Source organism: Martes martes (genome assembly GCF_963455335.1).
Source record: "Martes martes genome assembly, chromosome: 10".
Taxonomy (NCBI): domain Eukaryota; kingdom Metazoa; phylum Chordata; class Mammalia; order Carnivora; family Mustelidae; genus Martes; species Martes martes.
Window position 1 is genome coordinate 114,984,722 of NC_137898.1, and position 19,369 is coordinate 115,004,090.

At 49.3% G+C, this 19,369-nt stretch overlaps 1 protein-coding gene across 1 annotated transcript; it reads left to right on the plus strand.

Moving 5' to 3' along the window:
* Window positions 1–547: 547 nt before the first annotated feature.
* On the plus strand, window positions 548–11,728 carry LOC308350414 (stromelysin-2-like; the record flags this gene model as incomplete). The annotated part of the gene is made up of 10 exons (XM_080815646.1): window positions 548–652; window positions 1,266–1,507; window positions 1,599–1,747; window positions 1,879–2,004; window positions 4,745–4,909; window positions 5,111–5,255; window positions 6,654–6,787; window positions 9,440–9,599; window positions 10,232–10,332; window positions 11,362–11,728. The coding sequence occupies 10 exons, from the start codon at window positions 548–550 to the stop codon at window positions 11,460–11,462; spliced, it is 1,428 nt and encodes a 475-aa protein (XP_080671772.1). The 3' UTR covers window positions 11,463–11,728.
* Window positions 11,729–19,369: the final 7,641 nt, after the last annotated feature.

Here is a 19,369-nt window from a genome sequence, read left to right on the forward strand (position 1 = left end):
TCCTCCACTCGGTGCCCCCATTCCCCAGGGACAGTAAATCCGTCTGAAACCAGTAAGGGCTGAGGTCCGGAACTCAAGAAACGAAATCTCTCTTCTGGGATCTTCTAGAGAACAGCGTCCACAGTTAGACCAAAGTTATATCTGGCATTTCTTTTCATGCATCTACGCATTCCTAACCTGCTTATACTTGAGTTTAAAATCTAGTCTTTTTAGAAGGAAATTGCCTGCTTTCGAAATGTCTGCTCGGGCACCATTCTGCCAGGTCGCCCGGTCATTTCTCAATACACACAGAGAGGTGAAGAGTCCGTCCTTCCTCCTCCGTGCAAACACAGAGACCAGTTCTTGGAAATCAGTCCTCCTTTCTTCATCCACGTGTGAAAGGGGAAGGCTTTACATTACAATACATGAGTATTCCTGATGTTCAGATTAAAAAGAAAACACATGTGTGAATCCTGCTGTTCAGATAAAGCCCCGTCCCCCTATAAAGGACAGCCCCCCGAGACACAGAAGCTGACAGCAGGTGTTCTCTTGAGTAAGGGCAGTGAGAATGGAACCTCTCGCCGTCCTCGTGCTGCTCTGTCTGCCCGTCTGCTCGGCGCACCCACTGAGTGGAGCAGCGAGCAAGGAGGACTCAGACACAGATTTTGTGAAGGTACTTGGTGACGGCGGCCACCGCGGCCACGGCCCGTGCCGGGGGCGGGAACAAATGTGCCGGCTTCGTCCTGCAACACGGAGGAGGCTTGGGCTGGTGGTCCCTGTGTTGGAATGAGTTAGCCCCGGGAAACCGGCAAGTGCTGGAGATGGGTTGTCGGTAGCTTTGAACGGAGAAGGGAAGCAAGGGGCAGGGAGGGCATCGAACTCCTCCAGCTCATGTAAGAAGATGCTAGCAGCTGCTTTGGGGCCAAATAAGGCGAGCAAAGGAAGAATGCATGAAACGTCTCTGGCTTTAGAATTTCTTTGGTTGCAATAGGGAGGACAGACATACTCATTTTGATTTTCAAATAATTTTAGGTAATAATTTTCATACCATTACTTGTCATGTGTAGGCAAAAGAATTTATCCCACATCAGTCTTGAACAAGGTCTATATTAACAGTATAAATTTCGACCCCCTTTCTGCCTTTAAAAACCTCTCCTGTTCTATAGCTGGTTGGAACTCCTTTACTCGTCTTAGATGGGTTGCTGACAACTCGTGAACCAGTTAATAAGGCCAATTTGATCTTTTATAGTATTATGTTGAGTTTCTGTTGTTTACTACCCCATTAGCAATACCTGGAAAAGTACTATAACCTCGCAAAAGATGTGAAACCATCTCTTAGAAGGGACCGTGGTCCCGTCGTTGAGAAAATCCGAGAAATGCAGAAGTTCCTCGGGTTGGAGGTGACGGGGAAGCTGGACGCGGACACTCTGGAGATGATGCGCAAGCCCAGGTGTGGCGTTCCCGACGTCGGCGACTTCACCACCTTCCCTGGCGCGCCCAAGTGGGGGAAAACCCACCTTACCTACAGGTAATGGGTCCAAGGAGGTTTTCACACACTACCCAGATTTTACTAATGACTATCGCAGGAGAAAATAACATCTTCGATTTTTCTCTTAAAGGGTTATGACTTATACACTGGATCTGCCAAGAGATGCTGTTGATTCTGCCGTTGAGAAAGCCCTGAGCCTCTGGCAGGAGGTGACCCCACTGACCTTCTCCAGGGCTGATGACGGAGAGGCTGACATAGAGATCTCCTTCGCAGTTAGAGGTAAAACAAAGAAACGAAAAACCCCACAAAAACCATGAAATGCATCCATTTATCTAGTTGCTGTTGGGGGGTTGGTGTTCCAAAGAGATCCAAATTACCTATCTCTCCAATAAAAACACTTTCTCTGTTAGATCATGGAGACTTTAGCCCTTTCGATGGATCGGGACACGTTTTGGCTCATGCCTACCGGCCCGGCCCCGGCATTTATGGAGACGTTCACTTTGACGACGATGAACTCTGGGTGGAGGATCAGTCAGGTGGGTCACCTACCTCTCTGGATGGCTTCAGGAGCAATGTCTACCACTATCCGAGAATACCTTGATCATTCAGAATGAGCAGTAAAATGTAACATGCTAATGACCACGATGTGTAATTAGGTCTGCATTTCCTTCTTTGCTCCCAGCAAGCACAAACCTGGAGGCACCATTCCATCTTACTTCCACAACTTAGGATCCCAAGGAGGTTTTAGAATGGGCATTTTCACAATGCTTTTGATGGTTTTAACTGGAAATGATAAAGGTAGAACGAATTGTATTGAATCACTTCCAACCTAAAATGTGCCCTTGGGTTTCTTCTTGTCTTTCCATTGGACTCTTTCTCTCAAAATATCAGCGAACATGTCAGAAAATAAAGGAAATTGTTAAGTCCTCTATTTAAGTAAACCTATAACTATCTTTAGCTTAGGAGCTTTTTTTTTTTCTTCCTAAGTTAATTCTGAAAGCTTTTACTAGGTTTAACCACAATGACTGACGCTAACGACATCTTAGTTGGTTTTTTTCAAGTGGCTCCTGAAGTTCACACACTGCTGAGAAAATTGCTGTTTTCAAGATTGTTTGAATTTTTAATGCAAATGCAAAGAGCATCTTCACTGAGAGTAAAAAACTTGTGCTGCAAGAAATGTTCTTGTTTTATTCAAACAACTATTCTTTTCTGCATAATTACTAGGAGGTTTGGTTCAATTATTTCTACTATTAATTTCAACAAAAAATGTTTATCATATGAAGAAAAGCTGAATTCAGCTGTCCCTGGGCTGCAGAAAACTGTTATTGGACATATTTTTGTTTTGTTTTGTTTTAAACTAAAGATTGTGTCTATCCTTTTTGGCACCTTCTCCTGGAAAGGTTTTTAACCATCAAAAATTATTTGGATTATTTTGAAAAGGAGGAAGAACAACTCTGGTTAAATCCCCACAGGAAATGACCAGTTTTTGTTGCATAAAAGTTTGAGGAATAACATAAATCCTCTTTGATTAATTTCAAATGAGGTTACATTTACTAAGTTTCAGGATAGAATTATATTCAGTTCCAAGATGTTGCTTACGGTCACAAATGGTACTGTTGCCATTCGGTTGTCCATGCGTGCAGGTGCCCCTTGGACGCCTGATGCACGCCCGGGGAGTTCCCGTAGGCCTTTGCTCAACATTTGCATCTGAGACAGCATGTAATGCTGTTTTCCTAAATTGGCGCTTCATTTCTGATCCATGCACACCCATAAACGGTATTTAAGAGCACCAAAGATTCTGCAGAAGCTACGGCTGTTTCTTGGGATTTGTCCCCTGGAATTTGTCTACTATCATATGGCATTTGTGTGGCATTTTGATTTTGCTGCATGAGCAATTGTGAGTAGACCTCTGTCCTCAAAGGACAAAACAGCTTTCCGTGGATCGTAACGTAAATAGGTTTCCAATTGTAATGCTACCAGGAAGAGCTCTCAGTGACGAGAGAGAGGCAATGGTCTATATGTAGACTAAGAAAGCACCATTCATAAAGTTCAAAGACAGATGGAATTTCATTGCACTTAAAAAGATGAACCAGATCTATGCTACTTTCTCTCATTTTGCCATCTAACATGTAGAAGAATTTGCTTTGAAAGAGTGCTGTTTACTCACCAAAGAACTAAATAAAAAACCTCCATGCCCTTTAAACAGGAAAATAAAAGGTTAGAATAAAGCCATTTCTATAAGTTTCATAACATTTTAAATTTTTTATAGGGAGAAATAGTTCCCGTTTAATTTTCCGGACATAATGTCAGTCGAGATCTACTTTCTGTGTGTAAACGAGGAAGTCTTTATCCATAATCCATTTGTGTTGCATAAGGTTGCGACAACAATTAAGTGGGAAATGATTCCTAACTTATGTGTCTATTCTGCCTGGAAAGAAAGTTTTGAAGGCATCTATATATATTTCATAACAATGTCTGTTCTTTATGGATTTGATCCATAAATATTTATCTATCTGAAAACTTTGATACTTGGAATGTTTTCCTTAAAGCATTTGGTGCTCCAAGAAAAAACATTTGGTGCTAAGAGTTGCAGCACTGATGCCTTTCCCCAAGTTAATTCTATTTTAAAAATTTATATTTCCTTCCCAATGAGATGCAGAGTAAAATTTGAGACCCTCCATTAAGTAGGGAGCAGCATCTGTCTCCTATAGATAATTCTTATTTTGACAAAAATAGAGAAGGTCTAAGCCTCCTATATTTAAAATTGTTTGAGAAATGATTTGCTTATATTCCCCCTGAACTTTATTTGAACCATTTTACATCATAAATTATTCAATATTTGTTTTTCTAATAAATCCTTACTGTGTATAAGAAAAAAAAAAACTTAGCACATGTTACTAAATTTGAACAATAACCGACTTTGTATTTGTAGAGACAATGAAGATTCACACATGATGACACGGTAGTTTTGGTCCCTCCAAAAAAAAAATCTTTTGGAACCAGTGTTTATTATTGTCACTATAGGTGAAGTGACCAGCTTTCCCTGACCAAAGAGAGACCTGGGAGGAGGAATATGGTGACTAGCTCTCATTATACTGACTTCAAGTCAACCTTGAAGAGTGATTAAGTAGGGACTATGCCCATCAACGAGCCTGTCCCCAAATAAGGAGATGCCCGGTATTCTGAGGGTAGCCTGTATGACTGGCATGTGTTCTTACATGTATGTTTACGGAACAAACAGCTGTGAGGTCTGAACATTTATAGTTCTTCACATAGGAACCAACTTATTCCTGGTCGCTGCTCATGAACTTGGCCACTCCCTGGGTCTCTTTCACTCGGCCGACCCCCGCGCTCTGATGTACCCAGTCTACAGCGCAGAAACAGACCTGGCCCGCTTCCGCCTTTCTCAAGACGACGTGGACGGCATCCAGTTCCTGTACGGTGAGCGAGGCTGGAAACAATGCCTACTCCTTCCTGATGTTTTTAGGAAAGTGTTCCAATGGTGGTCTTCGGGAGAGCTTGAAAACGCGGCACGACGCATTTGCAGTTCCTCTCAAAGCCCCCGAGAGTGCTGGGAAAGCACTCACGTGGACAATAGTGTCACAGTCCCTCTGGTTTCCTCCCCACATCTGTTCCCTTCAGGATCTCCCCCTGTGTCCCCAGGTGATCCCGTGGCGCCCACGGAATCTGTGCCTTCAGAACCAGGGACCCCAGCCGCGTGCGACCCCGCTTTGTCCTTCGATGCGGTCAGCACTCTGAGGGGAGAAATCCTCTTCTTTAAGGACAGGTAAGACCAGAAGATTCCACTTCCCTCTCTCTCCTTCTGACGTTCAAAGTTTAGAAAGGAGAACGGAGACTTGACAGAAACGTTTTGAGAAAATATTCCCTCTACATTTAACAGATCATTCAGATCTCGCTCTTGCTGCATTTTATCATCTCCTTAGAATAATGCGGATCATGTTAAGGATGATTCTGGGTCCCTAGAACGCAAGCTGGATGAAGGCATGGGGTTTTATGTGTGTTGTTCACTTTTAGGGCCCCAGGGCCGGGAACAGGCCTGGCGCACGTGGTGAGTGAGTTGAATTAGCGAACGAGTAATTGCTACATTTAAATCCCATCAGCCCCATCCTGTTTGAGAAGGCACGGGTGCGTCTTTAGAAGTCGGAGTGTATCTTTACCTTTGCTGACAAATGCTACTATTTAAATTAATTTCAGAAAAAGTGTTTCTGGCACAATATTAAAATAGCACCAAAAGACAGAGTGAAAAGAAAAATCTCTCTCCCACGTCTGACCTCTGCAGAGCCTCATTCTCCCCGTACGGGCGACCACCTCCACCCACCCTTCGTCCCTTTACAAAGATACTCTATTCCCGTACAAACATAAATAGATGTATTTTTTCCTGCTACTTTTTTCAAAAATGTTAATGAGTGCATAATATACCTACCATGGATGGGCTTTTAGAATGCTGTTGGGGCCAAGTGACAGCCGCCCCAAAATGTGTCACTTGGGCATCTCGAATATTTTAAATGAAAGTCACTCAGGAGACAGCCTGGGCAGGAGGGACACCGAGACCGTCCTCTCTCTCCCTGAAAGCAGGGGGTGAACGTTCAGGTGAAAGGGGCCCTCCCTGTGCCAGGAGGTAAAGATACGTCCTCATCACCAGAGATGGGGCATTTAGAGCTGAGAAGGCCGTGTCCACAGCCCTTGTGACCTGCTACTACTGGGCTCTGCCAGCCCAAGTCTATTTACAATTCCTTAGCGACCGAAGATCCCAGAGTTACGTTTCCTTTGTCCGGCCGGTGCCTCACGGCTCCGTCGCTCTCTGCCTCGAGAGTGTAACAGCTGCCCGCCCGGGTCACGTCTTCAGGTCTCAGTCTCGTAACGGGGCTCTGTGTGCACGTAATAAACTTTGGGGTTTTTTTCTCCTGTTAATTTGTGTCATGTAAATTTACTTCTTTGTCCAGCTGGAAGATCTTGAAGGTCAGGAGGAATTTTTCCTTCCCTTTGAACACTGCTAAAGCGTAACAATTACATGGTCATGGATTTCATCACCCTGGGATCACAGGAAGGAATACGGTCCCATACCGACTTCTGAGTTGCCATTGTTTGAAAGATAGAGAATATGTTCCTTTATACACATATCTAAAGGAGAAAAACAATTGTAATTAATTTCTGTGTGTTCCAGATATTTCTGGCGCAGATCTCACTGGAGCCTTGAACCTGAATTTCATTTGATTTCTACATTTTGGCCCTATCTACCCTCAGGCTTGGATGCTGCATATGAAGTTATAAGCAAAGATACCCTTTTTGTGTTTAAAGGTAAGTGCTGTGCAAGAATTTTAATTTGATGAAATAACTTCCATTGCAACAATTTCACCAAGACATGAATTTTCTCCATTAAATTAAATTTATTTTATTTGGTTTATTAGTGTAAGGCCTAATGTTGATGCTTAAATAGGATGTGTACAAACAACACTATAAGTTCTATTTTAAATATCCAGTGAGAAGGTGTCTGGATGGCTCAATGGGTTAAGCGTCTGCCTTCGGCTCAGGTCATGATCCCAGGGTCCTGGATCGAGCCCCGAATCGGGCTCCCTGCTTAGCAGGGAGCCTGCTTCTCCCACTCCCACTCCTCCTGCTCATGTTCACTCTCTCACTGTCTCTCTCTGTCAAATAAATAAATAAAATCTCTTAAAAAATTAAAAAAAAAATGAAATATCCAATGAGACCTAAGTAATAGATGCTATCCCATGTTCATGAATAGAAAAAATAGTAATAACTAATATAGAAATGTAACAATAATAATGTAATATAGTAGTATAGTATAATAATAGTAATAACTAATATAGAAATGATAGACACAAATGATAGACACATCTAGATACACAAGGAATTTTCCATTCAAATGCCAAAATATTTTTTTTTCAAATGCCAAAATATTTTTCACAGAAATTGACAAATTAGTTCCATAACTTGTGTGGGAGAGCAAAGGCCAAGAATAGGCAGGATGGGGGCCCTGGGTGGCTCAGTCAATTAAGCAGCTGCCTTTGGGTCCTGGGTCCTAGGATCAAGCCCTGCATCAGGCTCCTTGCTCAGCGGAGAGCCTGCTTCTCCCTCTCCCTCTGCCTGCTGCTCTGCCTACTTCTGCTCTCTCTCTCTCTCTGCCAAATAAATAAATAAATTTTTTAAAAAAATAATAAAAAAGAATAGGCGGGATGCTCCTGGAGAAGAAGGAGATGAGGAGGAATGTCCTGCATCGTAGCGCTTGGGCAGATGAAATAATGCAGTGTCAGTGCAAGGATGGGTGCAGGAACTAATGGGACTGACAGGGCCTCTCTGCTCCTGTATCAGATTTGTAAACTGCTGTTTCCACTTGCCGCACAGTTAATCTCCTCTTTGAGCTGCTATTACTTCTTGAATCAGTTTTGCTAACATATTTTTCTAAAAATGTATTAACTTCTGTTTTCAAGTCAACTGGTAAGGAACTTTCTGAGTGTTATTTTCTTATTTTCATTATTGCTGAAGTTTTGTTCCCTTTGTCCTTCCTAATACTGAATCTTCGTGCTTCTCTCTTTACCCATCTCTGGGACAACAGGATGTGTAATGATTTTATTCATCCAGAGAACGAACTTTCAGCTTTGCTAATCCTCTCTATTGTGTTTTGATGGTCTATTTCAGGTGTTTCTGTCTGTAGCATTGTTGCCCCGTCTGTGCTGTCTTTGAACTTATTCCGTTATGTTTTACAGCTTAAGCTTGGTCCTTAACTTGCAGCCCTTTCTTCTTTTCTGGTGTAAACTTATACACTTGCAAATACCCCCTTCTCCTCTGCTTTTGCTTCATTCCTACAAGGTTTGATATGTAGTGTTTATAATTTTGTTCATTTTTCAGGATTTTTTTTCAATTTCCATTTTTAATTTTTTCCCTTGACTCTTAAGTTTTGGGGAAAATGGTTAAACCTCAACCTGTGTGGGGATTTTTCAAAGTTAGGTATTTCTGACCATCTCGCCTCTATGAGGAGTCAACGAAACGTTGTGACATTGTGCTGGATGTCGCAACGGGTTCTGTAGCTCTGAAGCGTGGCGCTCGTCCGTTAGTTCACCCGGTGCTCGTTGGTGGACGGCGGGCCCGAGCGAGGCTCCTGTTCTAGAGAAGGCGGCAGAGATGAAGCTGGGAGTATGACAAGCGGGCAGAGCCCGGGTGGAGGGGCCAGTCCCGGCCCCACACCCAGGAGGTGGAGCGGAGGAGGAGGTGCCGTTTAGGATGCGCGTTGAAGGAGAACTTTGCCGTGTGGACAGGGGCGGAGCGTGTAGAGGGTAGAAAAGGTCTTCAGGGCAGAAGGTGCCGTCTACCCCCGGGGGAGACCGAGCCAGAGCCGATCGGACGGGAACAGCCTCACGTGGGTGAGGCCCGAGGGCTGCACTGCGATGGGCGTTTCAGACGAGTCAGCCCGGCAGGGATGCGAGGCGGGGGTTCGGGGTTGGCCTGGAGGGGAGGTGTGAGGGGGAGAAGCAGAGACGCTGGGGGGTCCTGCTGCCCTAAGTCACTGAACTCCAGGTGGCTTCCTAAGGTGTCAGAAGAAGCACAGTCCGGACCAGTGAAGACGAGATCCCAGGGAAAGTGTCCCATAAGCAACCGACTTAGTGACACAGACACACAAACAGCTCCACGTTAGACACTTAGGTTAAGAAGTCACCGGTGACCAGGACCAGTCACCGTAATTATAAACTGTAATAAACTCTCATATTTAGAGCTAAAAAACATACAACCCAGAAAGGGCAGGGACCAGAGTTAATGGCTCATTGACTCACTCGCTCACTCGGGGAATATTGGTGAAATACTAGCTACCGCCTGGGCTTCGGGTTAGCGGTTAGAATTAAAACCGAGGCTTCCGGTTTTGCACAAGAATGTACTAAAACCTTTTCTAAAACCACAAGTCTTCACTAAACTTCCTTGGCTTTCCTTTTTCAACAGGAAGTCAGTTCTGGGCCGTGAGAGGAGCGGAGGCCCAAGCAGGTTATCCGAAAGACATCCGCGCCCTGGGTTTTCCTGCATCTGTGGGGAAAATTGATGCGGCCTTTTCTGACAAAGAAAAGAAGAAAACGTATTTCTTCGTAGGGGACAAATACTGGCGGTAAGACAGGGTTGGGATGACTTTGTATGAAGCCTCGTTAGGGAAATTACCCTCTTTCTTGAAGGAACTCCCCCACTCCCACCCTCTACGTTGCTGATCGTGAAGAAGACAAGTTACAGTTATTCGGCTTCTCCCATATAACAAAGGGCTCTCAGAATGGCTGGGCACTGGTCATAGATCCCGACACCAGAAGACATCATTAGAGGCCACCTGCGGTCGTCCAGACACCAGGCCCCCGTGGGAAGTGCAGGTGTGTCAGGCTGTAGAGACAGGGTCTACAGGGCAGATGCGAGAGCAAAACAGGAGCTCTTCAGCCAAATGATGAACTCACTTCCCATGCGGTCCTCGTGCATTTCTGGCAGGAAGGCATCAGGGCTCTGGGTCGAGGCTTGGAAACTTGACCTCAGACATATGTAGAGAGAACCCCCATGGCACAGACTGATACTCTGGTCCCTGGAGAAAATGTTGGTTTCTGTGCTAAGCTTATCGTCCGGGAAAGTGATAAATTGTTGTAGCCCTAAAAATGGTTGACACTTGTTTCCCCTGACTTGAGAGCGATCTGGGATCCCACACCGGGGCAGTAACACTACGGCGTGCGTGATGTGGAGCTGTGTTTCCTTCACTCGGTACAGCTTTGATGAAAACAGCCGGTCCATGGAGCGAGGCTTCCCCAGACTGACGGCCGATGACTTTCCTGGGGTTGCGGAGGTTGACGCCGCGTTTCAGCACTTTGGTAAGGAGGCGCTCCTTTCGTTGCCGGTGGGGACGCTCGGGGGCATTTCATGGAATCAAAGTCACGTGGAGAATCCGAACAATTTTCAAATCACTCAATCTTATGCCCTTTTTATTCTAAACTCCTGAACATTTTAACTTTCTAATTTCTGTAATTGGAGTTTAAATTTTGTTTTTCCTGAATAATGTCCAAGTCTCTGCTTTCTCACACCGTGTGACTCAGGTCACTACGTTGGTCTAAACATGCAACCAGGTGTGAGCTAGGCTTACGGACGGCAGGTTGTCCTTCTGCTCTCCCGGCCTCTGGCCTGCTCTCTCCCATCCCATCCAGACCTGCCTGGGCTTCGGCGGCAGTCCCGAATCGCCTACATTAAATAATTCATTTGTTAAAAAATACAGTACTCTTCCCGGGTCCTCGAGATAGACAAAATTTGATCCCTGGTAACGGGCAGATGAGAAGGTAACAGCTGTGCTCGTTCTGAGGGAATTTGCAGGGAGATGCGAGGGTTTGATGATCCTAACATGCATGAGGCTCGTGATCCGGTCACTAAGACAACTTGACTTTGGTGCGTATGGAGTGGGCAGTGGACCTCCGGGGCTTTGTACGGTTGGCCTGATTCTCTTGGATCCAGCTGCCCCCACGCTGCATTTTAGGACCTAGTGGGTTAAGCGGGAGCATTTAAAATACCATAGAATTTTATTACTTTGAAGACTGCATAATCTAGTGTTTTAAGAGCTCTGGCTTTGAAGTCTGAGGAGACGGAACTCTCCATCCGTCTTTCCTTAGAGGTGATACCTTAGGGAAGGCACAATCTCTCCCTAATTCTCACTTTGTTCTCATTAGTGACCTCTCCCATTTTTCCGGGAAGGAGAGATGCCACGAAGCATGTAAACACATAGCACCGTGGCACGCGCGTGCAGCCACTCGTCAGTGCCGTTCAGCACTAGCTCACTCTTGTTCTGAGTTATGTGTGGTGCAGAATGGATTCACTCGAAGATCTCTCATTATTTCCCTCATCTGTATTTCCAGGATTTTTCTATTTCTTCAGAGGACCATTACAGTTTGCGTTTGACCCCAATGCCAGGACGATAACACACACATTGAAGAGTAACAGCTGGTTGTACTGTTAGATGAGAAAAGGAGATCGATTCAAATGAATATAATAATTATTCACCTACTTTATTATAAGTCAAATGATGAGTTGCCCCCTCTGTTTAGTGGCCAAAGAGCGTGAGCTCCGTAGATACGTTCGTGGTCCTAGAGCATTGATCTGGGCCCCTTTACTTGCTGCGGATCACACTGAATGGCAGTGGGAGGCAATGGCGGGCACCAGTCAGAGAATGTATCTCCATGGGCATTTCATTTGATACTTAATAAAGATTTTTAGTTTTGACCCATTCCTTCTTCCTAGAATAATTCACTTCTGATACAATGACCACGGCGCGGGTTGGGCCCTTCCCTGATGTCCTGTCGGTGGTGCGGAAGGGGGCACCTTCCGTGGCACTGGCGGGGGCGGCCGTGTGCCCTCCCCGTTCTCTGTCCCCCCGCCCGCAGGACGTTCTTCCCACCTCCGCACCTTTACGCATTCCTTACACACCTGAGCAAGAAAGAGCTTGGTCAACAGTCATCCTGTAGGACTGGGTCTGGACAAAGTCGGGAAACAGAGTTCTAGAATGTTTGGGTTTAAGGAGCAAATCGTGCAGTGTGCGTTCTCTCTTACATGAAACAAAACTAGTCTGAAATCCAGCTTTCTTTTTTTTTTTAAACCCAAATGTTCTCTCAGTGGTGCCTCTTGACTGCCCTGGAAACCCACTTTCTCCCATCGTCCTCGCTCATCAGTAGAATGTTCTCTGCTTCCCATTTTCTTGGCGGTGGCGCCCGAGTAGTCACAGACTCTTGAGCACTTGCCGACCTGGGACAGGCTCGCGGCCACTGAGTCGTGCGCCTCCCACCCCACCGGGGGCCTCCGGGGACTTGCTCCCTCTCCTCCCGATTCACTCAGAGGACAGACACGGTCTCGAGGACGAGGAGTCGGGCAGTGAGGGAGACTCACGGAGCCCAACCTCTTCGAGTTCCGTCTGGTGGGAGTAAGAAATCAAGCACAACCAACACAAACCGATAGATAATTATGAGGATGTTATTAAAGAAATGACACAGTGACAGGGGAGAGTGGTGCTGGGGCGGGAGAGAGCTGCCCGCTAAAGTCCAGCTGCTCACAAACACCTTCCTGGGACAGTAACGCAAGGCGAGAAGAGCATCTTCCGTCAGCCGGCGGGGTGGGTGGGAGGAGATTCCCCACTCTGGGAGGAGAAAATGCAGAATAACGTCCAGGCTAAGAGGTGGAAATTCTTGGCGTGTTCCAGGGTCTGAGGAGGTGGTGCCTGATTGTGTGTCGGGGGAGGGTGTGGCGTGAGGAGGTAGGAGGACTCCGCTGTGTCCTGTGTATTAACGAGTCGGGTCTTACTTCAAGAGCATCACGGGTTTGCTGGAGGAGTTTCTAAGCGGAAAAGTGACACGATCCAGGGCGTAGGTGGAACGAGCTCTCTAGCTAGAAAGAACTGGAGGGAAGTGGTGTTGGACCTTGGAGGACAGGTCAAAGGATGCTCACAGGTGACAGAGATTGGGACACACCGTGGACTTGAGATGTCATCTTAGCGTCATTCGGACTCAGCAGCAGGCTGGTCCAGAGGGCAAGGATGGGGTTCAGAACGAGAACGAGTGGGTTTCTAGCCTGAGCACCTGCAGGAGCCGCGGCTCTAGGGTCGTCGAGGGGGGCCTGGGGGAGGAGCAGTTTTGGGGGACATGGGTAAGAGTGAGGAAGAAGCGACTTGTTTTCCTAATTTAGCGATTCCTGTGAGGTGACCGAGGGAAGGCGTCGTCGGGCCATCGGAAGGAGGAGCCCAGCACATGGGACATGAAGCTGTGGGAGGTGGGAAGTGGGGGACGTTTGTGAAGTCGTGGGAATAGGTGAGGGTGCGCGGAGAGGCTGCGGGGGGCAGACTGCGAGGGACCGGGTCCTCCGACGCAAGTGTCGCTCATCCTGGGCCGCGCCGTGCCGCGGGAACCCCCGGCTCCCCGGTCTCTCTGGGTAAGACTGAGAGCCCATCACGGGCCCCGGTGGGATTTCTACTCCAGGCTGTCCCCGTTCGAGACCCAGGGGACGGAAGAGCCACCCCAGAAGGACACTGCGTGGAGGGAAAGGGTTGTTGCTACGTTCCTCCCCGGCTCCCAAGACCCCACCGGGCTGGAACAAACAGGCTTCTGTGCACACGTCATCGGCCAAAGGAGACGTGCTCTGCCTCATCTAACGCCAGGACGCAGCCGCGCCATCCTGTCGGGAGCCCAAGCGGAGTCAGAAATCCTTGTCATAACCACCAACATAACCATAGAGGATTTTCTTGTGCAAAAATATGTAATATTTAAAATTTTCCTTCAAATATTTTACGTGAGATTCTTGAGGTGGAGTCCACACGAACAGCCCAAAGTCCAAAGAGGGAAAACATTATTCACTGAAAAGTGTTTCCCTCCCAGTTCCCTGCCGTCTTTCCCGGAGGTGAGCACGACTGCCAACCCCCACGAGTCTGTCCATCTATGCTGTGCACTCGGGAGCGTGTCCCTGAGCCTCGTTTTACCCCCAACTGTAACCAGTATTTTGATTTTGAAAACAATAATGTAACGAGCGTCACCTCTCATCTGCCGTTTCAGTGCGAGCGGTGCGAGGGCCCCCGTGAAAAAGCTGCAGCGCGGACGGGGGCGGGGGGAGGGGCAGGGCTGGAAAAGCGGCTTCCTGACCAGGCCACGCAGCAGAAATCCCGTGGCGGGTGTCAGGAGGGCGCGGACCGCACAGAGCCCTGGGTGTTCCCCGCAAGCGATGAATCGTGGAACACGACATCAAACGGGTGACGTACTGGTCGGTGACTAACATGACACAACAAATCAGAATGAATGAAGGAGGGAGGGAAGGAAGGAATGAAATCTGGCCACCCGTCCCGGGTGATCTGGGTGTGGATGGGCCGAGTGGCTCGCCGACTAACGGGAAACGTCCGAGGACCGTCCCCAAGGGCTTCCTCTCTGCAGTCCGGCTCCGCACTGAGAATGATGCTGTAGCCTTCAGGCTGGGTGTCCGCCAGGGCCAGAAGCTTCAGCCTTCACCGCTCCTCAGTACATTGTCTCCGTCCACCAAATAGGGCTCCGCTCCCCTCTGGTGGAGCCGCCCACGTTCCTGGGCCGCACGCACGGAGTCAGGTGCCGTGGGGAGGAGCGAGGACCTCCACGACTGGCTGAGACCCGTGAAGGTGGGAGGCGGCTAACCCCACCCTCACACCCTGCCGTGGCTGGAGGGCGGGTGCAGAAGGGACGGAGAGACCGCAGCGTCGGCGTTTTCTACCTCGAATGATGGGAGGTGGAAAGGGCAAAGTGTGCACAGTCTTGGGGAGATGTTGGCAAGGAAAACGCTTCCAGACATGGTTCCCTTATGTGTCCGGGCTCCTGAACGCCTTCATTTGGCTGAGGGATAAGGAGAATGTGGACTCTCCATCTATCAGCTCTGTACAAGGTGCTTTACATGTGCAGCACTGGCTGGTCCTCACCAGAGCTGTAGTGAACAGTGCGGTCTACCTGCTGCAGAAACAGAGGCTCAGAAGGACCGCCTTTCCTGGGGTCAGCAACGGGCACACGGTCAACCAGGACTCCGCTCCAGAACTCTCCGGCTCCCAACATCTTGCTTCCTGACGCTAGATCAATAGACCATTCGTGGGTCAACTCAGTCTTGTTTCACTTTGTCCCCATTAGGCACTAGTTAATGTCACTGCTCTCCCAGCCGCACAGGTTCGCTGAGCTCGTGGTTCCCCGAGATAGCCGCACGACCTCGCAGCCCTTCCGGATTCTGCAGACCTCAGCCTATCCAAACGGTCAGACCCTTGGCACCAAGACAAAATCGATTCTGCTCACCCTCGGGGCCCACGGCCAAGTGCTGGGCGCATGACACAGTGTGCACTTCGAGACTCCGGCTCAGCAACGCTCAGTGGCCTCCTCCAGGCTCCTGGAGGTAGGAGAGCCCTGACTCTAGCGTTCCGTCATTCCCTTAGTGTATGTAGCCTCGCTGGACTTTCCGTCCCGTCTTCCCCTCCCTGGTTCAGGCAGCAGTACCCCTTCTTCTTAATCTTCATCTTGAAATCTCCGTCCACTTTGACTTGCTGTTTGGCTCACAGGCACATCCTCTCGTTGGCCGTGTCCTCTGAACTCTGCCCGTGCCGTGTGCATAGAGACAGGGCAGTAAGGGCTTCGGCTGGAGAGTGGCAGAGGGGACCGTCCTCACCATCGTCTGCCCACACGCTGGTGCTCACGTTCCCCACCTCGCAGTCCTCCCACCTGCCTGGTCTGCAGAAGACCAGTCACCCCGCCACGCCTGGGTCGTTGTCCACCTTGTCCGTGAGAGCCTCCCGCACAGAAGCGTCTCCCGACAGGGATCTGTAAGTCTTGTGATTCGTTTAAGCATAACCAATTTCTTAGAGTAAGAAATGGTTCCAGATGCAAGCGCCGATGAGACTCAGCCCAGGGGGCAAACACGTCCAGAGGGGCACAAAGCCGAGGCCGGCCGTAACGGAGTCAGGCCAGTGAGGTTTGAGGATGGGTCCGTGGAGAGCCCCGCAGCGGGGAGGAACTCGGTGACACTGGGCCATCCAGGTGGGGAGACGGATTTGGACCCCACAGCAGGACAAGACCAGCCCTGGGGTCGGTGGATGAGGGCTCCCAGTGGGGCTGCAGCAGATGCTCTGGGGACCCCTGCCTCTGGTCAGCTGTGGCTCAGGGATCTGGAAGAAAAACACCTTCCCCTAGAGGACGGATCGAGTGACTCTGGCTTTGGGGAGACAGAGGACTGCTGAGGTTGCAAACAGGCCAGAGCTCGTCAGTAAGTTGCCGTAGGATGGTGGGAACAAGGCGGGAAGGAATCAAGTGAGTACAGACCGAGTTTGGAAGTAGAGTCCCCGCACCCCTGCCCCAGATGGGCATGCCGCCAGCCAGGGCCTTGGGATTGTCTGCGTGAACCCTGCTGAGCTGTATTCAGACTCTCGTGCCCCAGAAACTAAAATAAGTAATGTATTAACCCCTAAGTTTATAGTAATTTTAAAATCAGCAACGGTTATGTCAGCAACGGTTATGTAACACAGAGAGCGATGTTAGGTGGGGTCACGGGCAGGTAACAAGGATCCAGATAATTCGGGTCAAAATCCAGTTCTGCTAAAGGTTTGGAGGCAGAACCGTCCCACCCCCGCAGGAGCTCCGTTTGTCAGTGACCCCTCGACACGGACAGATATGCGACTGTGTCCAGCGTGAGCCTTAAGGCACATTTTTGAAGTAGGGAAAATTGGTCAGGGAAGCCCATAGGTGGTTTGGGGTATCGTCCTTTCTCTTCCTGCGTCTCCCAGGCTCCTTACCGGGCACCACGCAGCACTATCACACAGCGCTCCGAGGAGCTGAGGAAATTGAGTGATAACATGTCCGGCGTGTTTGAGTTCTCACAGTCGTTAGGTCCACGTGTCAACTATGCCTGTGCAGAAAAATCAGGAGATGTGGGAGAGTCGGAGCCAGACAGGGAGAGAAGGAGGAGAGAGGTGAGAGACAGTGAGACAGAGGAGGGGGTCAGGGAGAGAGGGACAGAGGGAGGGATGGGGAGAGGGAAGAGGAGGCACGACGATGGTAGGAGCAGGTGTGGCCTAGAACCCATGAGCCGTGCTGGGGACGCACAGAGACGCCCCGGTCCGGCGCCGACCAGCGAGGAGAGGTCTGGCTCGGTGGGGGACCAAGGGGACACCATGCAGGGCCGCAGTGGAAAGTGACCTGAGAAGTCACTGGGGGACCAGAGAGGGGAGAGGAGCCTCGGAGCCGTTTCATCCCAAGCCTGGCGTGAGACACAACACCAGGCGGGAGGTGTTTATGTCTCAGACACGAGGGACAGGAGCGGCAAGCTGGTCCAGGAAGAAGCCGTGTCGCTCTCCTCGTGGGAGCCGAGGGCTTGGCCGAGCGGCCTCCCGAGGCTGGGTGGGGGTCCAGCTTCTCGCTCCTGCACCCCCAATGCACTCACAGGCCCTGTGAGGTCTGCCGCAGTGTGGGCACTGGGCTGGGGACGTTGCGGACACCGCTCTGCTCTCCAGACTTTACATGCCCCACACGGGGATGGAGAAGTGAGCGGCCTGGCTGACTGGGTACCCAGCGCTGTGGCCATAATGGGGAAGCTCACGGAGCTGTGGGGTCGCCTACAAGGGGCTCGGTCCCAACATCCAGTAGGGAAAAGCACATCACACTCCCAACACTTGTCACACTGGACTGTAATGCCTGTCCCGTTTACCCCATGTCACGCTGCAGGCTTCCCGCACCGTTTACCGTTCTCACCTCCTCAAGGGCGCCACGATGGGCATGAAGCGGGTGGCCAAGAAAGGATCGCTGAGCGAAGCAGAAGCGGGTCCGTGCTCCTGGGGAGGAAAGGACGTTGGATCTTAGAGCAGAGAGTGGGGGTCGCTGGCCTCAGGGCAGGGGAGGGAGGGCATCCCCAGGGCAGGGGACAGTGTGCGCAGCGGCACAGAGGGGCTAGAGGACATGTGATGCTTGGGATCTCCGAAGATGTCTGGAGAGGCTCGAGAAGAGGCCCCTTTGGTGCCCATTTTGGAGGTGGCCGTCTGCCGCCTCCCCTTGTGAACCCGTCATGAAGAGCGGGAAACTTTGTTCAGGATATGAAACAGTTGAGCCCAAACTCTCCACAAAGCTCACGTCACACCTGACCTTATCTTTGTCATGATTCATTTGCCAAATTCTTTCATGCATTTGTTCGACAATCATTCGATCACAGCATCAAGTGCATTCTTTGACCAGCAGAATGTGCATCGGAAGAGAAGGCCGTCAGCTGGGAAGCACGCCAGCGTCCCCTCTGCTGTGTGCCCATCACGCGTCTTCAGCAGCCCAGGGGACACACGTTATGTCCGTGCGTGTGCGGGGGAAGGAACGACCCAGCCTCCAAAAGATGTAATCCAGGGAGATTTTCTGTTACCTATTGCTGTATAACGAAAAAACACTCTGCAGCCTAAGGGCTTAAAACCACAGTCCCTCGTGGTCCGGTGGGCTGACGACTTACAGCTCCCCGGGTCTTGTTCAGCCCTGCCTGTGCTCAGATGATGCCTGGGGCTGGGGACAGAGACCCGATCTCACCCAGGCTGGAGACGGGGAGGCAGGGCTGGAATGGGTTTGCTTATCTGTCACATTGATACCTAAGGACTCCCGCAAACTTGGTCCCTGCAGAGTCAGCAGGAAACACCGCTGTTTGGGGGAGAGTCCTTGGACTTGATAAGTAATAGGTCAGTTACGGCTGAAGCTGATTGGTAAATGTATGGGTAAGCTTTCCTACTGAGATTACAGGGTTGGTATTGCACTGTCATTAGCGAAACCACAAGTTTGATTATGCAAGATTCATGATTTGGGGCACAGTTTATCGTTCTTAGTAACATGCCCGTGTAGCAATCATTCTTTGAATTGTATTCAGTTCACCGTGGTGACGGTCACAGTCAGGAACCCCTGGCCACCGGGCTCCTTCTTGGACAAGGCCCCTAAATTTGTAGAAGACACGATTCAAAGTGTCGTTTGCAATGTGGATTCAACTAAAAATACTTTGTTTTGTCTCATTGCCGAAACAATGTAAGTCACATTTCCTTTAAGGCGTTGAAATCTACTCTGAGTGATCTCACCCATCCCTCAATCACTTTCCAGCTATTTTCTTCCAAGAAAGCCAACTGAGCCTTTCTGGATATGTTTCCCCTTCAGTCATGTGAGAGCATTTCAGTAAGTTATTTCCCAGCAGAGCTCTCTCAAGTCTAGAAAAAATCACCTCTCTCTGAGCGATGCGTTTCAGCGTGATAAGCGTTGATAAATACACATGATTCCTCTTAATTCTCCCAAAATACATTTCTGGGAGATATTACTATGCTCATTGTCCCTGTTCTCCAGCAACGGAACCAGTCTCCACGGGAGTTCCTGCAGCCTACTGGTA